General features: G+C 39.6%; 1 protein-coding gene across 2 annotated transcripts in view; it reads right to left on the bottom strand.

The window, feature by feature from the left end:
• The window catches only part of tax1bp1b (Tax1 (human T-cell leukemia virus type I) binding protein 1b), a 118918-nt gene that overhangs the window by 53850 nt on the left and 42324 nt on the right, over positions 1–22744 (bottom strand). For both annotated transcript variants that reach the window (XM_072283210.1, XM_072283209.1), the window contains exons 3-6: positions 18208–18310; positions 17402–17589; positions 10479–10637; positions 5912–6060 (exon numbers count right to left, since the gene is read on the bottom strand). In XM_072283210.1, the coding sequence (XP_072139311.1) occupies positions 5912–6060; positions 10479–10637; positions 17402–17589; positions 18208–18310 (599 nt within the window). The remainder of the gene's footprint in view (positions 1–5911; positions 6061–10478; positions 10638–17401; positions 17590–18207; positions 18311–22744) is intronic.

The raw sequence follows: 22744 nt of genomic DNA on the forward strand, positions 1-22744 counted from the left end.
AATCCAGGCAAATATGGGTTTCCTCTGGCTCTCTGTCATCAGAAGATTTTAGAATATCTGTGTTAATTACTTTTTCCACAACAAAGACATTTGAAACTTCAGAGGTTTCTTGTCAATTACAATGTGCTTCCACTCTAAATATGCATCTCAAAGGAACCATTTGTCAACCCAAAGTATAGAAGTAAACAATGTCATTGTAACTATTGAAATTGTATTGAATCACCCACTGTTAACTTTGATCTTGAGGGTATAAACATGTGATGTACTTTTGGGTTTGAAATTCTACCAAGAATGTCTCTGGATTGATGCCTGCTTATTGTGACAAATAAAGACTGATTATTGATTTCAGGAGTAGAAAATCCAGAGGTCAATGGGCCAGTCCTCACTGGAGAATCAGAGGTGGAGAGGATCACAAACTTCAAATTCCTCTGTGTTATCATTTCAGAGAACCCGTCCTGGGCCCAGCACACAAGGGCGTTTATGAAGAAAGCGTGGCAGTGTCTTCCTGAGGAGTCTGCAAAGATTTGGCATGACATCTAAAACTCTGACAACCTTCTACAGATGTGTAGTGGAGAGACTGGTTGCATCACAGCCTGGTAATGGAAACACCAATGCCCTTGCACAGAAAATCCTACATATTGGATACTGCCTGGTCCATCACAGGTAAAGACCCCCACCACTGAGCACACTGGCACAGGAAAGCAACATCAATCATTAGGGACTTTCAGCACCCAGATCATGCTCCCTTCTTGCTGCTGCCATCAGGAATGTGGTATAGGAGCCTCATGACTCACGCCACCAGATTAAAGAACTGTTATTACCCCTCAACCAAAGGGGATAACTTCACTCAACTTCACTTGCCCCATCACTGAAATGTTCCCACAACCCATGGACTTCATCTCATGTTCTTGATATTTAGTTATTTATTATTTCTTTCTTATTGTATTTGCACAGTCTATCTTTTGCACATTGGATGAATGCTGAGTTGGTGCACTCTTTCATTGATTCTATTATGGTTATTATTCTATGCCCACAAGGAAATTAATCTCAGATTTGCGTATGGTAACATATACTTACTTTGCTAATAAATTCACCTTAAACTTGTTTACCACAAGTTTCAGTGTCTCTCCAACCAACACATACACACAAAATGCTGGAGGAACTCAGCAGGCCAGGCAGCATCTATGGAACAGAGTACTGTCGATGTTTTCAGCCAAAATGTTGAAAATACTCTTTTCCATAGATGCTGCCTGGCCTGCTGAGTTCCTTCAGCATTTTGTGTGCGTTGCTTGGATTTTCAGCATCTGCAGATTTTCTCGCTTGTGTTCAGTGTCTCCAGTGACTTTGATCACAGTCACAACAATCCCAGGAATAAACAGTGAATCTACAGTGGTGCTAGAAAGTTTGAACCCTGCAGAATTTTCTCTATTTCTGCATAAATATGACCTAAAATGTGATCAGATCTTCACGCAAGTCCTAAAACCAGATAAGTGGATCCAATTAAATAAATAACACAAAAAAATTATACTTGCTCATTTATTCATTGAGAAAAAATATCCAAAGTTACATGTACTTGTTGGAAAAAGTATGTGATCCTTTGCTTTCTGTAACTTGTGTGATCCCCTTGTACAGCAATAACTTCAACCAAACATTTCCGGTAACTGTTGATCAGTCCTGCATACCAGCTTGGAGGAGCTTTAGGCCATTCCTCCTTACAAAACTGCTTCAACTCTGGGATGTTGGTGGGCTTCCTTGCATGAAATGCTTGCTTCAGGTCCTTCCACAACATTACTATAGGATTAAGGTCAGGACTTTGACTCAGCCATTCCAAAACACAAATTTTCTTCTTCTAAACTAATCTGTTGTTAATTTAATCTTGTCTGTTGGATCATTGTCTTGTTGCATGATCCAACTTCTATTAAGCTGCAGATGATGGACTGCCACTCTGCCATTGTCCTGTAAAATGTCTTGATATAATTTTGAATTATTTGCTCCTCAATGATTGCAAGCTGTCCAGGCCCTGAGGCAGCAAGGCAGATGCTCCTTCCACCATGCTTCACAGCTGGAATGTGGTTTTGTGTTGGTGTGCAGTGGCCTTTTTCCTCTTAACATAGCAATGTGCATTTCTGCCAAAAAGTTGAACTTTTGTCTCATCTGTCCACAGAACATTCTCCCGGAAGCATTGTAGAACATTCAGGTGGTCTTTTGCAAACTTGAGATGTGCAGCAATGTGTTTGTTTTTGGAGAGCAGTGGTTTCCTCCATGATGTCCTTCCATGAACACTATTCTTGTTCCATGTTTCCCTTATAGTGGACACATGAACAGAGACTTCTACAAGTTGTAAAGATTTCTGCAGGTCTTTTGCTGTTACCCTTGGGTTCTTTTCACCTTCTCCAGTATTGCACATTGTGCTCTTGATGTGATTTCTGCAGGATGCCCACTCCTCGGGAGAGTTTCTTCCATTTGCAGAGTTTTTCTTTTACTGTTGACTGATGAACATTCAAGTCTTTAGAAATGCTTTTGTAGCCTTTTCCAGCTTCATGCATCTCTACAGTTCTTCTTCTAAGGTCCTCTGAAAGTTGATTTGATCGAGACATGGAGCACATAAACAGATACTTCTTGAGAAGAGCAGGCTATGTCAGTAACCTGACATTGTGCGTCCTTTATTAAAAATAAGGCCAGGCCCCTCTACACCCACACCTCCAATCTCATCTCATTGATTGGAACACCTGAGTCCAAATAGAAGGCATTATCCCAGAGGTTTACATACTTCTTCCAATAAATACATGCAATATTGGATCAGTTTTCTCAATAAATAAATAAACAAGTACAATGCTTTTTGTGTTACTTATTTATCTAGTTTTAGGACTTGCATGAAGATCTGATCACATTTTAGGTTATATTTATGCAGAAATAGAGAAAATTCTACACGACTCACAAACTTTCTAGCACCACTGTATGCTAAATTGACTCCTCATTCTTTAAATTGAAACAGCAAAACTGCATACTGTACATCAAACATGATCTCACCAGAGACCTCTAAATCTCCCAATGTATGTACTCTAACTTCTAAAATAAAAGATAAAACATAATTTTGTCTTCCTGACTACGTGAGTGCAGAGTCCTTGTGTCCTCCTCATTGGGCTTTCCATTTTTGTGCGTATCGTCAGCAAGCTTGGATATATTGCACTCACTATTTGCAATGATTAAAATATAGTATGAATAACTGACAACCAATTCTAACCCATGCTGCATCTCACAAATAATGCAGTCTTCCAAAATGAAGACCAGGTATTTGTTTATATTCTTCCTTCCATTCATTAACCAATTACCTTTTTTATTACAGCACATTTCCCCAGAAATGCAACTCTTACTTTATGTAATAACCTTGCATGAGATACTTTAATTAACATCTAAATGTAACAGGGCCCAATTTACAAAGCCAAAAGACTATACTTATATATTAAGTAAAATTGTTCCTCATCAAGTGGTAGAAACAGCCAATAAAATATACAATGTCATTGGTCTATCTGTAGTTTAATTTAGCTCTGACATTTCTATTTCAAACAAACCAGTTTTCATTGTTCTTTTTCTCAGCCAATCCAACAATACTTCTTTTCCCCTCCTTCTTCCATTTCTGGCATTTCATAATCCTTTTACACTGAAGAATAAACATTTGAGACACATCTCTGCAGTAAATTGCAATACTTCTGATTTACTGTAAAGTTCATTTTTAACATGAATTTTTCTCCTGCTGTTGGATGGACTATACCAAAGTAAATGATCCTTTTCTAACATAAAAGTTTTAAATAAATATACTGTCTTCTCCAATTCATCTTTTATTCTTCTACTTGGACTATATAACTTTCATTTCATACTTCATGTTCTACTCATTTTCCACCATTTTTTTTTAATGTAAAAGTCCCAAATTTCTTTAACCAGTAGTTCTTATTTCTTGATTTTTCTTCCTATGAGTTGTAGATGTTCTGAGTCCTTCCTTCCCGGTGTGATTGAAACTCAGATTTGTAATAGTTCAGTGTCTACAGGACTAAATGAAGGAAACACGGTATTTTTCATGAATTAATATAGCCACAGTAGATAAATATATTCATGGCAAAAAAAACTGTCTGGAAAAGTGATCTGTATGCACAATTAACTGCAATGAGATTCAGTTCAGATGAACAGTGGGTTTAAAAAGGGGATAAAATGAAATGCGCATTACTTGTTTTTAGTAGTTGGGGTGTATGGGGTGTCAGGGAGGGGTAGCACCTCTGGTGGGGTAACATGTCGTGTCCTTTTCAAGGCGGTTAGTCCACCTTTGCTCCCCACCTGGCACTCAGCTCTCACCCCTGGCTCCCCGTAGCTGTTTGCATGCGACAGCGGCCACACCCCGGGCAACGGCTTCGACAAGCCGGCTAAACCAGGTGAGGGTAGCTGACGGGTCTCAAACCCTCGGTGAGATAGGGAGTTGTCTATCCCAGCATGTGAAGACAGACTCCGGTGGATTGAGCGGACGAGACCAATGGAAGGTCCAACGGTCAAGAAGGCGGTCCCTGCAAGCGTCATGGAACGTGTAGAGCAGGACAAAACACAGAAGACGTCCTGGTCATCCACTGCGCCTAGTCCCATCTCCAGCCGTCTTGACTCTGTCTTGCCACTGGATCCAGATGGGAATTGGGAAGAGAGAGTGAGGCTGACGCTGCGCAACTCTCCCACACTTAAATCCAAGTCACGCGCTAGTCTCGACACCATCAATAATGGTGTCGAGGTCCTCATCGACGTACGATGGACGAACAACAACAGGAGGCACAAAAATATTTTTAAATAGTCATAAGGTGCAAATGCTAATCAGCATTAGGATGTAGCTGTACTGTTTCACACAATGTACAAACTTAGTACAGAAGTATACTAAAGTCTTTGGAAATCTAGTGGTATACTAGCCTGTTGCAGAGGTGCTGCAGTTGAATACTATGCAAGTTTTGCTGTAATTGTGCAGGACCTTTGTGCATTTGCTGCAGTAAGGAGTCATTAGATTTTTTTCCCCCTTCTTTGAAGAGAAACTGATCAACTCGTTAGAAGTAGAAGAGGTGATTTCAATGAAATACATAAGATGCTCAGAGGCAAATGATTACTTATGCTGAAAAACCTAGAACAGTATAAAGGTTTGATCTTTGGAGAATAAAATGAGAAATTTAGTTAAGAGATGTTAATCATTACTAGTTATTTATATCTGCATTTGCATAGCTTGTTGTCTTCGGCACTCTGGTTGATCTGTCACTGATCCTGTGATCCTGTTATAGTTACTATTCTATAGATTTCCTGAGTATGCTTGCAGGAAAATGAATCTCAGGGTTGTATATGGTAGCATATATGTACTTCGATAATAAAATTTACTTTGAACTTTGATTGGAACTTGCTTCACTAGATGGCTAAGAATGCTCTATCAAGCATATAGAAATTTAAGAACAATATGTATTTGAAACCAAGGAAATCTGCTGATATGAAGATTTGTGAAAAAGTTAACTTGAAATAAAGCATGAGTCATGAGAGTATTACCTTATACACTGCCCGTTTTTCTTGGAGATCTATTTGAACAAACTATGTTACCAGGAAAGGCAGCAAACTGAAAAGCTGTATCAATGTGATGCTATAAGAAATGAATGTGCTGCTCATAATATTTAGGCAAGAACATGCTATTGCCAGACAGCAGTCACTACATGCTGCTGTCTTCTGGTGAAAACATACTTCCCTATAATGGAATTGTCAGCTAGGTCTGGCCATAAATTGTAAACCACAAGGAAAAGTCAGTAAAATGTAAAGGACTAACATCCTATGGCAAATCACAAACTACTATAGTTACTGTAAATCCAGAAGGGAAATTAACCGCACAGCAAATCAACATTTTTCCTACCTATCCAACTCAGTTTCTTTCGCAATGGCTTTCTGATTAGCAGTTACAATGTCTTCTTCAAGTTGTGTAATTCTAGCAGCATCTTCCTTGTATTTCTTCTCAATATCATCTCTCTCAATTTTCAAAGCTTCTGAACTCTGGAAGAGATCCTAGTCATAAAAAATATAAGAGAGGTGTTAAGAATTTCATCAGGGTTATAACTATAATTTGCACATTTTATATACATGAAACAAAGTTGCACATTTGTGATACATATATATTTATAAATGTATATAAATCATATTTATTTATAAATGTTGGGCAAAATATAGATGAGCTGATTAGTAAGTTTGCAGATGAGACAAAAATTGGTGGTGTTGTGGATAATAAAGATGATTGTCAAAGGACATTGTAGGAGAAAGATCAGTTGCAGATGTGGACAGAAGAGTGGCAAATGGAGTTTAATTCAGGCAAGTGTGAATTGCTGCGCTTTGGCTAATCAAATGTAAGGGTAGTGTACACTGTGAATGGCAGGACCCTAAATGGCACTTACAGTACTGTGCAAAAGTCTTGGGCACATATATAGCTAGGGTGTCTAAGACTTTTGCACAGTACTGCATTTGTCAATATGAAGCAGGGAGCAAGTTTATAAAACTGACGAGGGCAAAGAATGTTGGGAATGGCAAAGGGAGTGCCGAGGGAGGGGTGTGGGACAGATAGCAGAGGAGTGCCAAGGGTGGGGGAGGGTGCAGGTACAGACACACTCAGCCCTGAGCCACCACACAAGATCATTGATTCCAAACAATTGATTAATTGATCACTACAGAACACCTCTCTGTACTTCCTGCTCCCTTCCCATTTTCCCAACCATGGTTTCCCTCTCTCTGCCTCCATCCCACTCAGTCCAAAAAACAGAGACCCATATCATAATCAGGTTTATCATGACTCACATGCCAAGAAATTTGTCTTTTTTTTTGTGGCAGCAGTACATACAATTAATACAGTACTGTCCAAAAGTCATGGGCACCTTTGCTATATATACAGTATGTAGCCAAGACTTCTGCACAGTACTGCACGTATAGATGGATCTGGTGGTCTAGGACCATTGCTCCTTACTAGAAAGGATGGTAAAGAAAGCTTATGACCTGCTTGATTTAATTGGTTGGGGCACTGAATACAAGAATCAGGAAATCATGTTGAAGCTGCATAAAACTTTGATAAGACTGTATTTGGAGTATTGTGTTCAGTGGTCATTGCTCCCACTACAGGAAAGCTAAAGAGGATTCGGATGTTCACCAGGACTAGCCACCTGGATTAAAGGACATGTGCAGATTGTTATCTCAAGAGCACTGGAGACTCGAGAGAGATCTGACAGAAGTTAATAAAATAATGGGAGGCATATACAAGATAAATCATACGTTAGAAATGTCAAAACACAAGAAATTTTGCAGATACTGGAAATACAGAGAACACACACAAAAAATTCTGGAGGAAGTCAGGAGGTCAGGTAGCATTAGAAATGAATAGCAGTTGACATTTCAGGCTGAGATGGATGCTGAAGAGTCTTGATCCAAAACATTGACTTTTTATTAATTTCCATAGATGCTGCCTGACCTGCTGAGTTCCTCCAGCATTTTATGTGTGTTAGTCTAGAATTGTCAAATACTAGAGGGCACAGCTTTAAGATGAATGGGGAAAGTTTAAGGGAGATGATTGTGGTAATTTTGGTTTTACACAGAGTGGTAGGAGCCTGCACTATGCTGCTAGGGATGGCGATGGAAACAATTCATTGGTCACTATAAATTACTGTTTGTTCAGGTAACTGACAGTTGAATCGGGGAAGAGTTGATGGGTGTATGAGAAAAGATTAACAAGGCAATAAGTGGAGGATAGGAATTGATGGAAATCTGGCATTGATGCAAGCTGAATGGCCTCCTGTTATGACTTCAAAAACTAGGATATGATAATATATCACAATTTTATCAGTCATAAGTATTATTTTTTGTGTCAGGAATGTTTCCAGCTATTAAACAGTTGCCTTCCTAATTTGCATTGGGTTTCTGGATAACCATATATATTTGAGTCTGGCTTGATGTCAAGAGCAGCCAATGTCATTGTACCCTTGCAGTTTAGCTCACTTACAGGGGTCAGTAGCTTGAATGCTCTGACAGCTATTAGTCTGAGATTCAGTGGCCTGGACTTTCTGGAAAGTAATAAGCAGTAACAGAAGTGTGCCTTGTACTTTCTTATATGTGTTCTGTCATTCAATACAATGACTGATTCTGTACTTAGCTCAACCAATTTTCCAACCTATTCCCTCATCTCTTAACGACTCAGACCATATCAATCTCAGCTTTGAATATATTCAAGACCTAAGAATCCACAGCTACCCAAGCAAAGAAGTCTAAATATTTACAAGACTCTGAATTATGAAGATTTTCATTTCAGAAGTTAAATTTAAAGTTATCCAACCCAAGGAAAGGGACTCTTGGCATTTACCTTTTCAAAGATCAAAGTCAACGGTCAAAATCAAGTTTATTCTCATATGCACAAATACATATTTGTATTTGTATCAATATCACAGGTACATAGCATTTTCTAAACTCCAGCAACTATAGGACAACTTTACTTAAACTCTCCTCAGAGCACAATTTTATTCCGCTAGCTACATAGTAGTTCAGGTGTGGTCTCACTCAAGCCCTGAACAGCAGCAGCAAGACTTTCTCAGTCTTATACATCAAGCTCCTTGCAATAATACAGGAATATGATCTTCCTTCCAAACTACTTGCTTTACCTACTTGCCAATCTAGTTGGACAGTTCCAAAATCTAAAGAATTTTGAAAGGTCATAACCAATGTATACTGATGGCTGATGGGAGCAGATTAAAAAAAATAAAGTAATGAATGTCCCTTCACGACTATCCCCCATTGGCACTGACATTCACCGTCATGAAGTGCCCCATAAGGCTGGTCATGGCATACATCAATGCCAGCCTCTTAGGTAACCTTGACCCAATGCAATTCGTCTATTGCCAATATAGGTATATGGCAAACACTATCTCCCGGCTCTACACTTATCTTTGGAGTATCTGGATAACAAAAGCACATACATCTGACTCCTATGTATTGACTACTATTCTGCTTTCAGTACAATAATTTCAATAACAAAAGTTATCGCCAAGCTCCTGGGACCCAGCAATCCCTCTACTTGCTTCAGAAAAGCAGCCAGCATAGTCAATGATCATCAGTCAAAAATCGCAGAGATTTAAAAACACCTATCACTAGGCCCAAAGACAGCTTCAATCCTGCTATTATAAGATTTTGAAAGGACCTCTTGTACGTTAATGGTAAATGCTTGACCTCAATCTACCTCACCAGAGCCCTTGCACCTTATTATCCCACCAGTGTTACAAATTGTAACATGCATTCTGTTACTGTTTTCTCATTGCATTATCTGGTTGTACTTCGATTTTTAAATGATTTGTACTCGTGGCTAGCAGAACTAGGCTTTCACTGCATCTCAGTACCTCAGTACATGTGACAATTTATCAATGGATTCTGTCAACAGTTCAGATTTGAGCAACTCTCCATGCTCTTGGATGGGCTATTTCAAGTACTTTTCCAATGTGTGTGAAGACTACAACATCACATTCCAGAAAGAACAAATTTGCACTTGTTTTTCACCTTCCAGAATCACAGGATGTTTCAAAATGCTTTATAACTATTACAGTATTACTCTGAAGTACAATTATCAACGTTATTGCAAAATACATGACAAGTTATGTGCAGCACAGAGCAACAAACTATAATGTCCAGATAATCTGTTTTACCAATGGTGCTGCATAAGCTATATAAGTTTCAAAAATATGTTGTGGAGCAGCGGTACTCTCTGAATGATGTATATGGTTCAGATGAACTGGAGAGTCAATAAGAGTTATCCAGCCAAGTAATGTGCTGCACTGAAATCTCCCTTCTGCTTTACAATTTGCAGGTGAAAAGCTTTCTGGGGTACAGTACATCCAAACCCAAGTGATTGATGGATTAAGGAACACACAATTTGTATTATAAGGGCCAAATCAGTTATAACGCAATTTCGACTGGAAACTACAGAGCAACTTAAGAATTACTTTGGAATTTGACAAGCTGACAAAAAGGTGCCTTAGGAAAAATAGTTGCTTACATGCAACTTGCTCACAGTAATCAGACAACATTGCCTCCTGAAACACAAGCTGCTGCTTTCACAAGAAGCCATTGGAAACTGAACAGTGGCTTTTACTTAAGCTTGTGCAAGTATGCTTTATTAAACAATGTTCCAGAGCCTTTTGTATTTCAATTTACAGTAGAAGCTATTAAAAACATGTTACTTTTGGAAACTCCTGCAGGAAAAAATAACTTGTTATTGTAATTGTGAAACACTCCACCCCTTAACCTCCTTCCCCACCCCACCCCCATTGATACTGGTTTTTAATAACACGATTTTCAATACTGCAAGGGTTCTGAGAAATGCAACTTTCACATTACTGCAGAAGCACTGATGTCTAACTGAGAGAACTGCAGTAAGGATCCTAAAATCTATTTTAACTTCATACCTTGTAATCCTTTTTTATCTGGTCACAGATTTCTTTCTCATGATGAATTTCTTTATCAAATTTTTCTATGCGTTCATATAATTGCCGAAGTTCCTCCTCAAGTCCGGATTTAGCTTTCAATAGTTCTTCTTTTTCTTTGAGCAACATTTCAATCTTTTGCTGAATATACAAAAAAAGAGATTTATTTTTAATATATGGTAACCAGTTTAATTTTAACATTAAAATAATATCTTGCAACAAACTTCTTCCAAGAGGACTGCAACCTTGTTATTAGATTTGGAGGCTTGCATGCCTCAATGACCCAGAGAGCTAAGGAGCCAAATTGGCTGGAGTCAGGGGTTTAACGCTTTGGCTCTTGGCAAGGTCACCTATAACAAATAGGTCAAAGGGTAGAGGGCAGACTAAGTGTGGTTGTTAAAGTGTAAGAACATAAGAAAGCACAGCAGGAGTAAGCTAAGATGCTCTTGAACCTGCTTGCCATTCAGTGAGACCAATGCTCTGTAACTAGCATCGGTTCCTTTAGCCTATATCCTCATTTCTCCAAATCTGAAATCCACCTCTGCCATGAATTTATTTAATTAATCATAAACTATAGCTTGCCAACACAAGAATTACAATCTTTGGAGAGAAATCTCTTCTCACTTAAGTTTCAAATGAGTCTCTTTTTCTGGAGATGACACCCCTCCCAGATTCTGCCACCATGACAGAAACCATAAAAGCTTCTATTTTGTCAATCACCATTAGAATCTCACATTGTTTAATGATCACTTCAGTTTTTCTGAACTTGACAGTCGTAGTACGAACCATTCAAGCTCTTCTGATGTGACAACCCCCTCAACTCAGTAATCTCTCCAGTAATTCTTTGTGTCAAGGAAACATTCACATTCTGACATGGAGCAAAACTGAATACAGTGCTTTGGATGGTGCCTTAACAAAGTCTCATGTACTTGTAGCAAGACAACCCCTCCTTTTGTACTCCACCCTTCTTGCAATGAAGTCCAATATTGCTATTGCTTTCTGAACTACCTCCATATTCATTTTCTGTGCTTCTTGAACAAGAACAATACTATTATTGAACATGTCACACTATTTAAATGATAGGTAGTTACTCATTACCTGATTCAAAGCTCAGATGCGCCCCTCCTACTTGCTCGTCCCAGAATCCTACTAAAGTTTCTGACTTGAAAAAAACGAACTGAGCTTCAGACTTTACTGCTGCTTGTAGCCATCCCAGAAACCAGATGGTTCGTGAGCAACAATTACATATCTAAAGCAGCAGTTTCTGTTGTCCTGGTCTAGACCACTGTGACAACTTTCCGGACAGCTTGTGCTGTTGAAGGCCTTTTTAATCCAATTATCAGAGCAATGCAAAATATATTAAATAAATTGAGATATATTTAAAAGTATAATTAAAAACATAAGTATTAAAAATAAATGTACTCAAATTTCACATAATTTAAAAAAATACTAAGAGTACTTAAAATACACAAATGACTCTGGTTTCTGGGGTGGCTACAGGCAGCAGTGAAGTCTGAAGCCCAGTTTGTTTCTTGGGGCTAGAAAACTTTAATAGGATTCTGGGACTAGCAAGTAGGAGGGGCACATCAGCTTCACATTCCCATTCGGATATGCCCATACATGGCCTCCTCTACTGCCACGATGAGGCTAAACTCAGGCATGAGAAGCAACGCCTCATATACGGTCTAGGTAGTCTCCAGCCCCTTGGTATGAACATAGAATTCTCCAACTTCCAGTAATTCCCTCCCCCCTCCCTTCCCCTATCCCTATTTCACTCTGCCCCCTCCCCCAGCTACCTATCACCTCCCTCATAGTTCCGCCTCCTTCTACTACCCATTGTGTTTTCCCCCTATTCCTTCTTCACCTTTCCTGCCTATTCCCTCCCTGCTTCCCCTCCCCCACCCCTTTATCTTTCCTCTTACTGGTTTTTCACCTGGAACCTTCCAGCCTCTTTCTCCTTCCCACCCTCCCCCCCACCTTCCTTATAGGGCCTCTGCCCCTTCCCTCTCCAGTCCTAACGAAGGGTTCCGGCCCGAAACATTGACTGATCGTTTCCACGGATGCTGCCCGACCTGCTGAGTTCCTCCAGCGTGTTGTGAGTGTTGCTTTGACCCCAGCAACTACAGAATATTTTGTGTTTACGGGGCATATCAGAGCTTTGAATCAGGTAATGAGTAACTACCCATCATTTAAATAGTGTGACATATTCAATACTAGTATTCAAGTGTAAATCAATTTTAAACAAAGAACGAAAATAAATCTTCACTTCCTTTCCAGTCAAATCTGCACAAGTAGCTTTTGTCCTTTACTCGTGCACTCTAGTTTTGGACTCCTCAATCTTGGAGAAAAGACTATAACCTTATCCATACCCCTCATGATTTTATGAACTTCTACACCAGGGACCGGTTTAATATTGACAATATTCTTGTGAACCGGCCGACCCGGGGGGGGCGGTGGTGAGGCTGCCAACGGACAGGAGTAGCAGTCAAATATGTTTACCCAGGGAAAGACTACAATGACCATGAAGCCTTGCGCGGGCACCAGTGTGCATGTGTGTGCCTGCCAATTTTTTTTTCTCTGCAAATCATTTTTGGCGATTCTGTACGGGGGGGGGGGGGGTGCTAATCACGACCGGAATATAGGTGCTAAGTGGCTAATACACTCAATTTTGTTTCTAAAAGGGTTTATCTAATGAATTTAATATTAAACACACAGTGCATATTTTCCTCACATGAATATAGTGATGTCAATTATCAGGGGAGGACAGGGGAGCTTGTGAACGAACTTCCAGTAGAAGTGGCAGAATCAGGTTCGATATTATCATTTAAAAGAAAAATTGGATAGGTATATGGACAGGAAAGGAATGGAGAGTTATGGGCTGAGTGCAGGTCGGTGCGACCAGGTGAGAGTAGCGTTCGGCACGGACTAAAAGGGCAGAGATGGCCTGTTTCCGTGCTGTAATTGTTATATGGTTATATAAGTAAGTCAATAGCATCATAATATTTTAAGTAACGTTTGGATATTAAACACACAGCACATATTTTCCCCATATGAACATATAAAATCATTGCAACACACCAATATCGCTGAATCAGTGGGAGCCCTGGGCTTGTTTTAGTGCAACAAGACAGTCCTATCGAGGGGTGATGGGAGACATCGATAATCGAAGGGGGTTCCTTATGTCCAGTCTATTCCACGATTTAGTTTTCATTGCATTCATTGCAGAAAAGCCCGCTTTGCAGTGATATGATGTTGGAAATGGAAGCAACGTTTTCAGTGCTTTCGTGGCTATCTCAGGATATTCAGCCTTGACCTTGATCCAGAATGCCGGCAGAGACGTTATGTCAAACATACTTTTCAGCCCGCTGTCATTTGCAAGCTCGAGGGGTTGATCTTCCTGCGCTGACAGGGATGACGCGCGTGTAATGACCTCGCGTGCGTTCAAGCTCAACAGGGCATGACAGGGAATGAGGAAAGGTGCAGCTGACTCATTTCGCCAAATCATATTGTTTCCTCGCAGCCCGGTAGCATGTGCTTTGTGGCCCGGTACTGGTCCGCAGCCCGGTGGTTGGGGACCGCTGTTCTGCATGGTTACTTCTCAGTTTCTTGCACTCCAAGAGAATAAAGATCCAGCATGACCAACCTCCCCCTATAATTCAGGCCCTCTAATCCACGTAGCATCCCAGTAAACCTCCGCTGCATCCTCTCCAACTTGACAATATCTTTCCTACAATAAGGTGACTAAAACTGTACACAATACTCACACTTTGGCATCAGTAATGTTCTCCTTTAATAAACATTGATGGGAAATCAATATTAAACATCTCAGTCACCTACTGTGGCCCTACACATAGTCTTTTAAGAGGATCCAATTTCCCTCCTAATAATTTTTTTTGATTGTTTCTGTAACTGAAGAACCTCTTGGAATTATCTTTAACACAAAATAATCTGCAGATGCTGAGGTCAAAGCAACACTCACAACACGCTGGAGGAACTCAGCAGGTCGGGCAGCATCTGTGGAAAAGATCGGTCGACGTTTCGGGCCAGAACCCTTCATCAGGACTGTAGGGGGAAGGGGCCGAGGCCCTATAAAGAAGGTGGGGGGAGGGTGGGAAGAAGGCTGGTAGGTTCCAGGTGAAAAACCAGTGTTATGTACCCCGTAACTGGGTTGCCAAACCAGCAGAAATGGACCACTTGTTGGAGTCTGGATTACTAGGAACTAATAAAGTTTTATTAAAGAAATAAGTAACACAGTACTCTAATCGTAAGGATATAAATGCAACAAGTTAGCAATGATAATACACACATGTACACAGAACTAGGGTAATAGGGATCAACCAAGCTCTATCGCAGTCCAGGGGTAAAATGATCAGTCTTAAGTGATGCAGACAACAGGAATTCTGCAGATGCTGGAAATTCAAGCAACACACATCAAAGTTGCTGGTGAACACAGCAGGCCAGGCAGCATCTCTAGGAAGAGGTGCAGTCGACGTTTCAGGCCGAGACCCTTCGTCAGGACGAAGTACTAGACTACCTAGACGTTATATGAGGTGTTGCTCAAGGGGTCTCCAGCCCCTTGGTATGAACATAGAATTCTCCAACTTCCGGTAATTCCCTCCCCCCTCCCTTCCCCTATCCCTATGTCACTCTGCCCCCACCCCCGGCTGTCTACCACCTCCCTCTTGGTTCCGCCTCCTTCTACTACCCATTGTGTTTTCCCCTATTCTTTCTTCACCTTTCCTGCCTATCACCTCCCTGCCTCCCTTCCCCCACCCCTTTATCTTTCCCTTTACTGGTTTTTCACCTGGAATCTACCAGCCTTCTCCTTCCCACCCTCCCCCCACCTTCTTTATAGGGTCTCTGCCCCTTCCCCCTACAGTCTTGACAAAGGGTTCCTGCCCGAAATGTCAACCGATCTTTTCCATAGATGCTGCCCGACCTGCTGAGTTCCTCCAGCGTGTTGTGAGTGTTGGAATTATCTTTGTCTGCCACATACCTTCATTTTGCCCTCCTGTTTTCCCTCTTAAGCCTGGTTTTAAACTTTTTATATTCGTTGAAGGACTCATTTGCACCCAGCTGCCTAAAAGTTGATAAAGGACATGGCCCGAAAAATCAGCTCTTTATTCTTATCCATAGGTGCTGTCTGACTTGCTGAGTTCCTCCAGCATTTTGTATATGTTACTCTGGATTTCCAGCATCTGCAGAATCTCTTGTGTTATGAAGGTTCAAATATGCATCTTACATTTGCCAACAACAGGAAAGTTAGATGAAACCTTCGGATTAAATTTATTCAATGGCACATTTAGAGTCATAGCACTACAGCACAAAAACTGGTTCTTTTGCCCATCTGTTAATCTGCCTGCAATCCCATCGACCTGCAATCAGAATACTGGCCTCCATACCCCTCTCATCCATGTACCTATCATGGATGGCAGCTCATTCCACATTCTCACCACCCACTGAGTGAAGTCGTTCCCCCTCATGTTTCCCTTAAACTTTTCACCTTAACCTATGACCTTGCTCTAGTCATGCCTAACCTCAGTGCAAAAAGTCTGCTTATATTTACCATATCTATACCCCACATGATTCTGTATCCCTCTATCAAATCTCTCCTCATTCTCCTACACTCTAGGGAATGAAGTCCTAATCTGTTCAACCTTTCCCCTATAACTCAGTCCTCAAGTCCTGGCAACATCCTTGTAAATTTTCTCTACATTCTTCCAATCTTATTGACATCTTTCCTTCAGAACTGCAAACAATTCTCTACATTAGGCCTCACCAACATCTTGTACAACTTCAACAATCCAAACTCCTGTACTCAATAATTTGATTTATGAAGGCCAATGTGCCAAAAGCTCTCTTTACGATCCTACCTACCTGTGACACTACTTTCAAGAATTATGGATCTGAATTCCCAGATCCCCGTCCTACCGCACTCCTCAGTGCCCCACCACTCACTGTGTTAAGTCCTACCTTGGTACGTTCTCTTAACGTGCAACACCTCACACTTGTCGGTATTAAATTCCATCTGCCATTTTTCAACCTATTTCTCTAGCTGTCCAGATCCCACTGCAAGCACAGAGAGCCTTCCTCGATATCCACTATACCTCCAATCTTCATGTCATCCACAAATTTGATGATCCAGTTTACTACATCATCATCTGGAATGTTGATATAGATGACAAACAATAAAGAACCAGTGTTGATTGCTGCAGCACACCACTAGTCACAGGCTGACAGTCAAAAGAGGCAACCACCTATTACCCACTCTCTAGCTTTTCTCGAAGACAATGTCTCACCCACTTTCATGTTCCCTTCCACTTTTCATCAACTTTCACAAACCTATTGTAGAACTTCTTGCGCTAGTTAAGGATTCTGACCAAACTGGAACCAAAAGATCACAGAGGCTTGCTCAAATAAACCTCAGGTTTTCTTGCAGCTACCAAAACCTTAGATAGGTAATGATGAGCTTACAGTAGAAAAGCCACATTGTGTCAGAAATTATCAGACAATAATAAGCTTATCCAAAGAAAGAACACATGACATTGAATGTAAATTTGTCTTTTTTTTTAGTATATCTTATCGAGAATGATTCTGCCATATTATTGTGGCATCATCGAATATAAAATTCACAGTTGAATGTCTATGAGGCAGATTTTTTAGTCATTTAGCCTCAAGGCCTTTCAACTTGATCTGGTCTTCACCCATTTGGCAGCACAAGTCTTCAGGCAGCAATTAAATCAAAATTAATCACATCTTCCTCTCTTTAAACCAGTAATGCTAAAATTTGTCTTGGGCAACTTGACTTCCTTCAGCTGGACTCACTGAACCAAAAAACTAGGAAACTGAATCTTTGAAAATTTTGCAAAGGAAAAAAAAAAATAATTAATTTGAAGGTATCCTACCTCAAGAAAGTGTGTTTTTGTTGTCACCACGAGCATGTCAGAGCTTGTGTCATCTTCCATGGTAAGTAGATCATCTGTGGGAGACGGCACACGGAACTGGAAAGGTGTACTTGCTCCTCGGATTTCTCCTTTATGTGTTACGTAGCAGAACTGATAAAATTCTCCATCATCATTTGGAAGGTAATAGCCTGTTAAAAGATTTCAATGTTGCTTTTTAATAGATATCATTCTCAAATTTAAAGTAACTTTTCAAAAACTGTGGCAACCTATGTAATTTTATACAATTAACCTCATTAATTTTATGCTACAAATCACTGCTGACACTGGTGATGGAAGTTCATCTTCACAGATAATAAATGATGTGTGAGCTATTTCAAAAGACTGTACCCCGACACAACATTTTGTGTTGCCTCCAAACTCTAGTGGCCCATTTTTAATACTGATCTTGGCTACTGCATTGTGGAATTTGCAAATTCCCTCCATAATGTGTAGGATTCCTCTGAGTAGTTAAGTTTCTTCCCACATCCCAAAGAATTGCTGGCTGGTTAGCTGCAACTTAACTTTTGGTATAGATTAATGGCAAAAGGAGAATTAAAGCAAGGTGGGCCTACACAAGACAGCAGTACAGGGAAATGAGGGGAATGGGAGATCGTTACCAGAGGACCCAACAGCTTCCACCCGCGTCAGTACAAAAAATGCTTCATTTCAAATTTTCACAATACATGCAGAAAGTATTCTGCAGATATACACCAGTAATGTTTTGGATTAACTTTGATTTCTGATAAAGAAAAGCTACATTGGCTTACCTTGGAAGATGACATGACGGGTATATGAAATTCCTTCTGCATAATTTTCTGGTACTTGAGACCACAGAAATGTGTAATAATCACGAGCAGTGCTCCAGCCAACCTAAACATTAAAAAAGTTGCAATATTCATATTTTATATTATTGCAACTTCAGTTCCACTTATTTGTTAAAGTTACAGTGGCATGCAAAAGTTTGGGCACCCCGGTCAAAATTTCCATTACTGTGAATAGCTAAGTGAGTAAAAGATGACCAGATTTCCAAAAGGCATAAAGTTAAAGATGACACATTTCTTTAATATTTTAAGCAAGATTACCTTTTTATTTCCATCCTTTACAGTTTCAAAATAACGAAAAAAGGAAAAGGGCCCAAAGCAAAAGTTTGGGCACCCTACATGGTCGGTACTTAGTAACACCCCCTTTGGCAAGTATCACAGCTTGAAAACGCTTTCTGTAGCTAGCTAAGAGTCTTCCAATTCTTGTTTGGGGGATTTTCACCCATTCTTCCTTGAAAAAGGCTTCTAGTTCTGTGAGATTCTTGGGTCATCTTGCATGCACTGCTCTTTTGAGGTCTATCCACAGATTCTCGATGATGTTTAGGTCAGGGAACTATGAGGGTCATGGCAAAACATTCAGCTTGTGCTTTGAGTTAGTCCATTGTGGATTTTAAGTGTGTTTTAGGATCATTATCCTGTTGTAGAAGCCATCCTCTTTACACCTTCAGCTTTTTTTTCCACAGACAGTGTGATGTTTGCTTCCAGAATTTGTTGGTATTTAATTGAATTCATTCTTCCCTCTACCAGTGAAATGTTCCCCATGCCACCTGGCTGCAACACAAGCCCAAAGCATGATCGATCCACCCCCGTGCTTAACAGTTGCAGAAGGGTTCTTTTCATGAAATTCTGCACCCCTTTTTCTCCAAACATACCTTTGCTCATTGCGGCCAAAAAGTTCTATTTTAACTTCATCAGTCCACAGGACTTCTTTCCAAAATGCATCAGTCTTGTTTAGATGTTCCTTTGCAAACTTCTGACGCTGAATTTTGTGGTGAGGACATAGGAAAGGTTTTTTTTTTGATGACTCTTCCATGAAGGTCATATTTGTGCAGGTGTCGCTGCACAGTAGAACAGTGCACCACCACTCCAGAGTCTGCTAAATCTTCCTGAAGGTCTTTTGCAGTCAAACAGGGGCTTTGATTTGCCTTTCTAGCAATCCTATGAGCAGTTCTCTCGGAAAGTTTTCTTGGTCTTCCAGACCTCAACTTGACCGCCACCATTCCTGTTTACTGCCATTTCTTAATTACATTACCAACTGAGGAAACAGCTACCTGAAAACACTTTGTTATCTTCTTATAGCCTTTTCCTGCTTTGTGGGCCTCATTTATTTTAATTTTCAGAGTGCTAGGCAGCTGCTGAGAGGAGCCCATGGCTGCTGATTGTTGGGACAAGGTTTGAGAAGTCAGGATATTTATAAAGCTTTGAAATTTGCATCATCTGACCTTTCCTAACGATGATTGTGAACAAGCCATAGCCCTAACAAGCTAATTAAGGTCTGAGACTTTGGTAAAAGTTATATGAGAGCTCAAATCTCTTAGGGTGCCCAAACGTTTGCATGGTGCTCCTTTCCTTTTTTGTCCCCACTCTAAAATTGTACAAAACAAAAATAATACACTAATCTTGCTTAAAATGTTGAAAAGAATGTTTCATCTTTAACTTTATGACTTTTAGAGATCAGTTCATCTTCTACTCACTGAACTGTTCACAGTAACAGAGATTTTGACTGGGGTGCCCAAACGTTTGCATGCCACTGTAAATCAATACATAAAAGCCAGTTTCCTCTTGAGGATACGTTTAGGATATCCTGTTACACACCACTATGCAATGCCATGTAATCAGTCACATTACTCATGATTTGACTGATACCAAAGTAGAAAAAAAAATCATTCCATTTAAAACAGAATTTTGAAAGTGACCATCTCTATGTCATGGTTAGACAACTTGTAATGATACATACACAAAATAAAAAAAACATTTAAATGGTTCTATTAAGAATAAAGTTTATAATAATTTTTACTTGAATAACTGCAATGACATTATGCAACCTAAATTAAGACAAAAGCAAATTTTAAAACATTTGAAATGAATCAGACAATATTCTTACAAGTTTAATTATGCAGCCAAATTATCTTAAAGTTTACATTTGCCAACATCAAAGGATCATTGGTGTCTTTTCCTATTTAACCATGTGATAATTCCTATCATCACAAATACTCACTGCCCACATAAGAAAATTAGTCTTCAACTGAATGTGTGCCAAATATGGGTTAAATTACCCCAAATCAACAACTTATTGCTACTAAAAGTGCAATATACTGAGAAGATTTTCTCTTAATCCTTTGCTGCAGTAGCTACTGCATGCATTATTACATTCTAAGAGGACTCAATAAAAATGCAGCATATAAAGGTCACCATTTTATATTGTGAAACCAGGGTGTCCTTCAGCTGATTTAGTTTATTGTTGCTGTACGCTAGTATGCAAGTCCTTACATAGTAAATGTGCTTCAGGGGAAATAAAGGAACTTTCTGCTTGAGAGAATGGTGAAAAGAGAGATCATCAAACCATTTAAGATATATCCACTTAAATCACTAAGGCATTGAAACCCATGACCAAATTCAGGGAAATAGGCATTGTATAGATGGGAACTTAATGGTTAGCATGAATAAGGAAGTTTCTCTGACACAAATATGAACAACCCATATAATGGCTTTCATTAGATTTCCTTGAAAATTCAACAAAATTATTCTCAAACATAAACTATATAACATTCAATCTGTTTATTTTAAATTTATGCCATTGCCCAGACTAAACCATAGAAAAAAATGATTTAAAAGAGATTTAGACTCATAACTGTAGTCAATTCTCTACGTAGCCGATAAAGAGGGTGTTAAATTGACTGCTGCTAAGTGATGGCCACCTTTTTAATAGGACCATTTAACATCTATTCAAATTTCACTGAAACAAACACCTGCATCCAGTTGCGTACTTTTACAATGACATCAGCCAGCTCTGGGGATAAGTGGCGATGACAACTTGCTAATCCAGCATTGCTGTGAAATATACAGAGAGATCTTCCATGAAAAAGATAGATGTCACATTAACTTCATTGGACCCTATCAGAACAGTGGCAAGCTTGTCAAAAATGATTGTCTGTTAAACCTGCTCTCTGCCTAGATCTGAACCTATAATCATAGATAGGATTTTAACTGCTGCACCTTATCACAGACCAATACTCCACTGACATCTTTTAATTAAAGAAAATAGAACTGTAGGAAATAAATGCTAAATCTTGTCACTTGAGTTATATATTTTTAATATGCATAAAAAAGGGCCCAAAATGATCATTGGGGATCTGAGTCACCCCAACCACAAACTGTTCCAGTTGCTACCATCCAGGAAACTGTACCGCAGCATTAAAGCCAGGACCTACAGGTTCCAGGACAGCTTCTTCCACCAGGCCATCAGACTGATTAATTCATGCTGATACATTTGTATGTCTATGTTCTATTCATTGTCCTGTTGTACATACTATTTATTACAAATTACTATAAATTGCACATTGTACATTTAGACAGAGACAAAGATTTTTACTCATGTATGTGAAGGATGCAAGAAATAAAGTCAATTCAATGTATTAACAAATAGAGCAATATACTAGAAATGGTCACTTTATAAAATAAAAATACATCTGTGGATACAAACAAAATCATCAGCCATAAGAAAAACTGAATTTTCATTTTAACAGAAATGAAGTCCACAAGTCACACAAGATGCTGACACCCATAATAACATTCTAGCTTTTATAAAGCGAATAGATTCAATACTTCTGAATGCCCGACTTTAAACACTGTGCTTTTCTTTAAGCAACAGCCTTTTTCACATCTTTAAAAATAAAAAAACAACTTTGACGACTTCTGAACTTCTATTTAGAAGCTCATCAGAATCAGGTTAAATATCACCGGAATATGTCATGAAATTTGTTGTCTTTGCAGCGGGAGTACAATGCATTAAAATAATAACAGAGCGAAAAAGCTTGAATTACAGTTAGTATATATTAAATAGTTAAATTAGTGCAAAAGGAAGTAGTGAGACAGTGTTCATGGGTCCAATGTCCATTCAGAAATCGATGGCAGAGGGGAAGAAGCTATTCCTGGGTGATGGGGGTCTTTAATGATGGATGCCATCTTTTTGAGGCATAGCTCCTTAAAGAGGTCCTGAATACTACAGAAGCTGGTGCCCATGACAGAGCTGACCCATTTTACAATCTCTGCAGCTTCTTTCGATTCTGTGCGGGGGTTGCACACCGCCACCCCCATCCCAGATGGTGATGGCAGCCAGTTAAAGTACTCTCCATGGTATACATGTAGAAATTTGCCAGTGACTTTGGTGATATATCAAATCTCCTCAGACTCCTAATGAAATATAGCCGCTTATTTGATAGAAATTTAAAAGAAGCTATCAGTTAACCAATATATAAACATT

This window comes from Mobula birostris, chromosome 19, assembly GCF_030028105.1.
Source record: "Mobula birostris isolate sMobBir1 chromosome 19, sMobBir1.hap1, whole genome shotgun sequence".
NCBI classification, from domain to species: Eukaryota; Metazoa; Chordata; class Chondrichthyes; order Myliobatiformes; family Myliobatidae; genus Mobula; species Mobula birostris.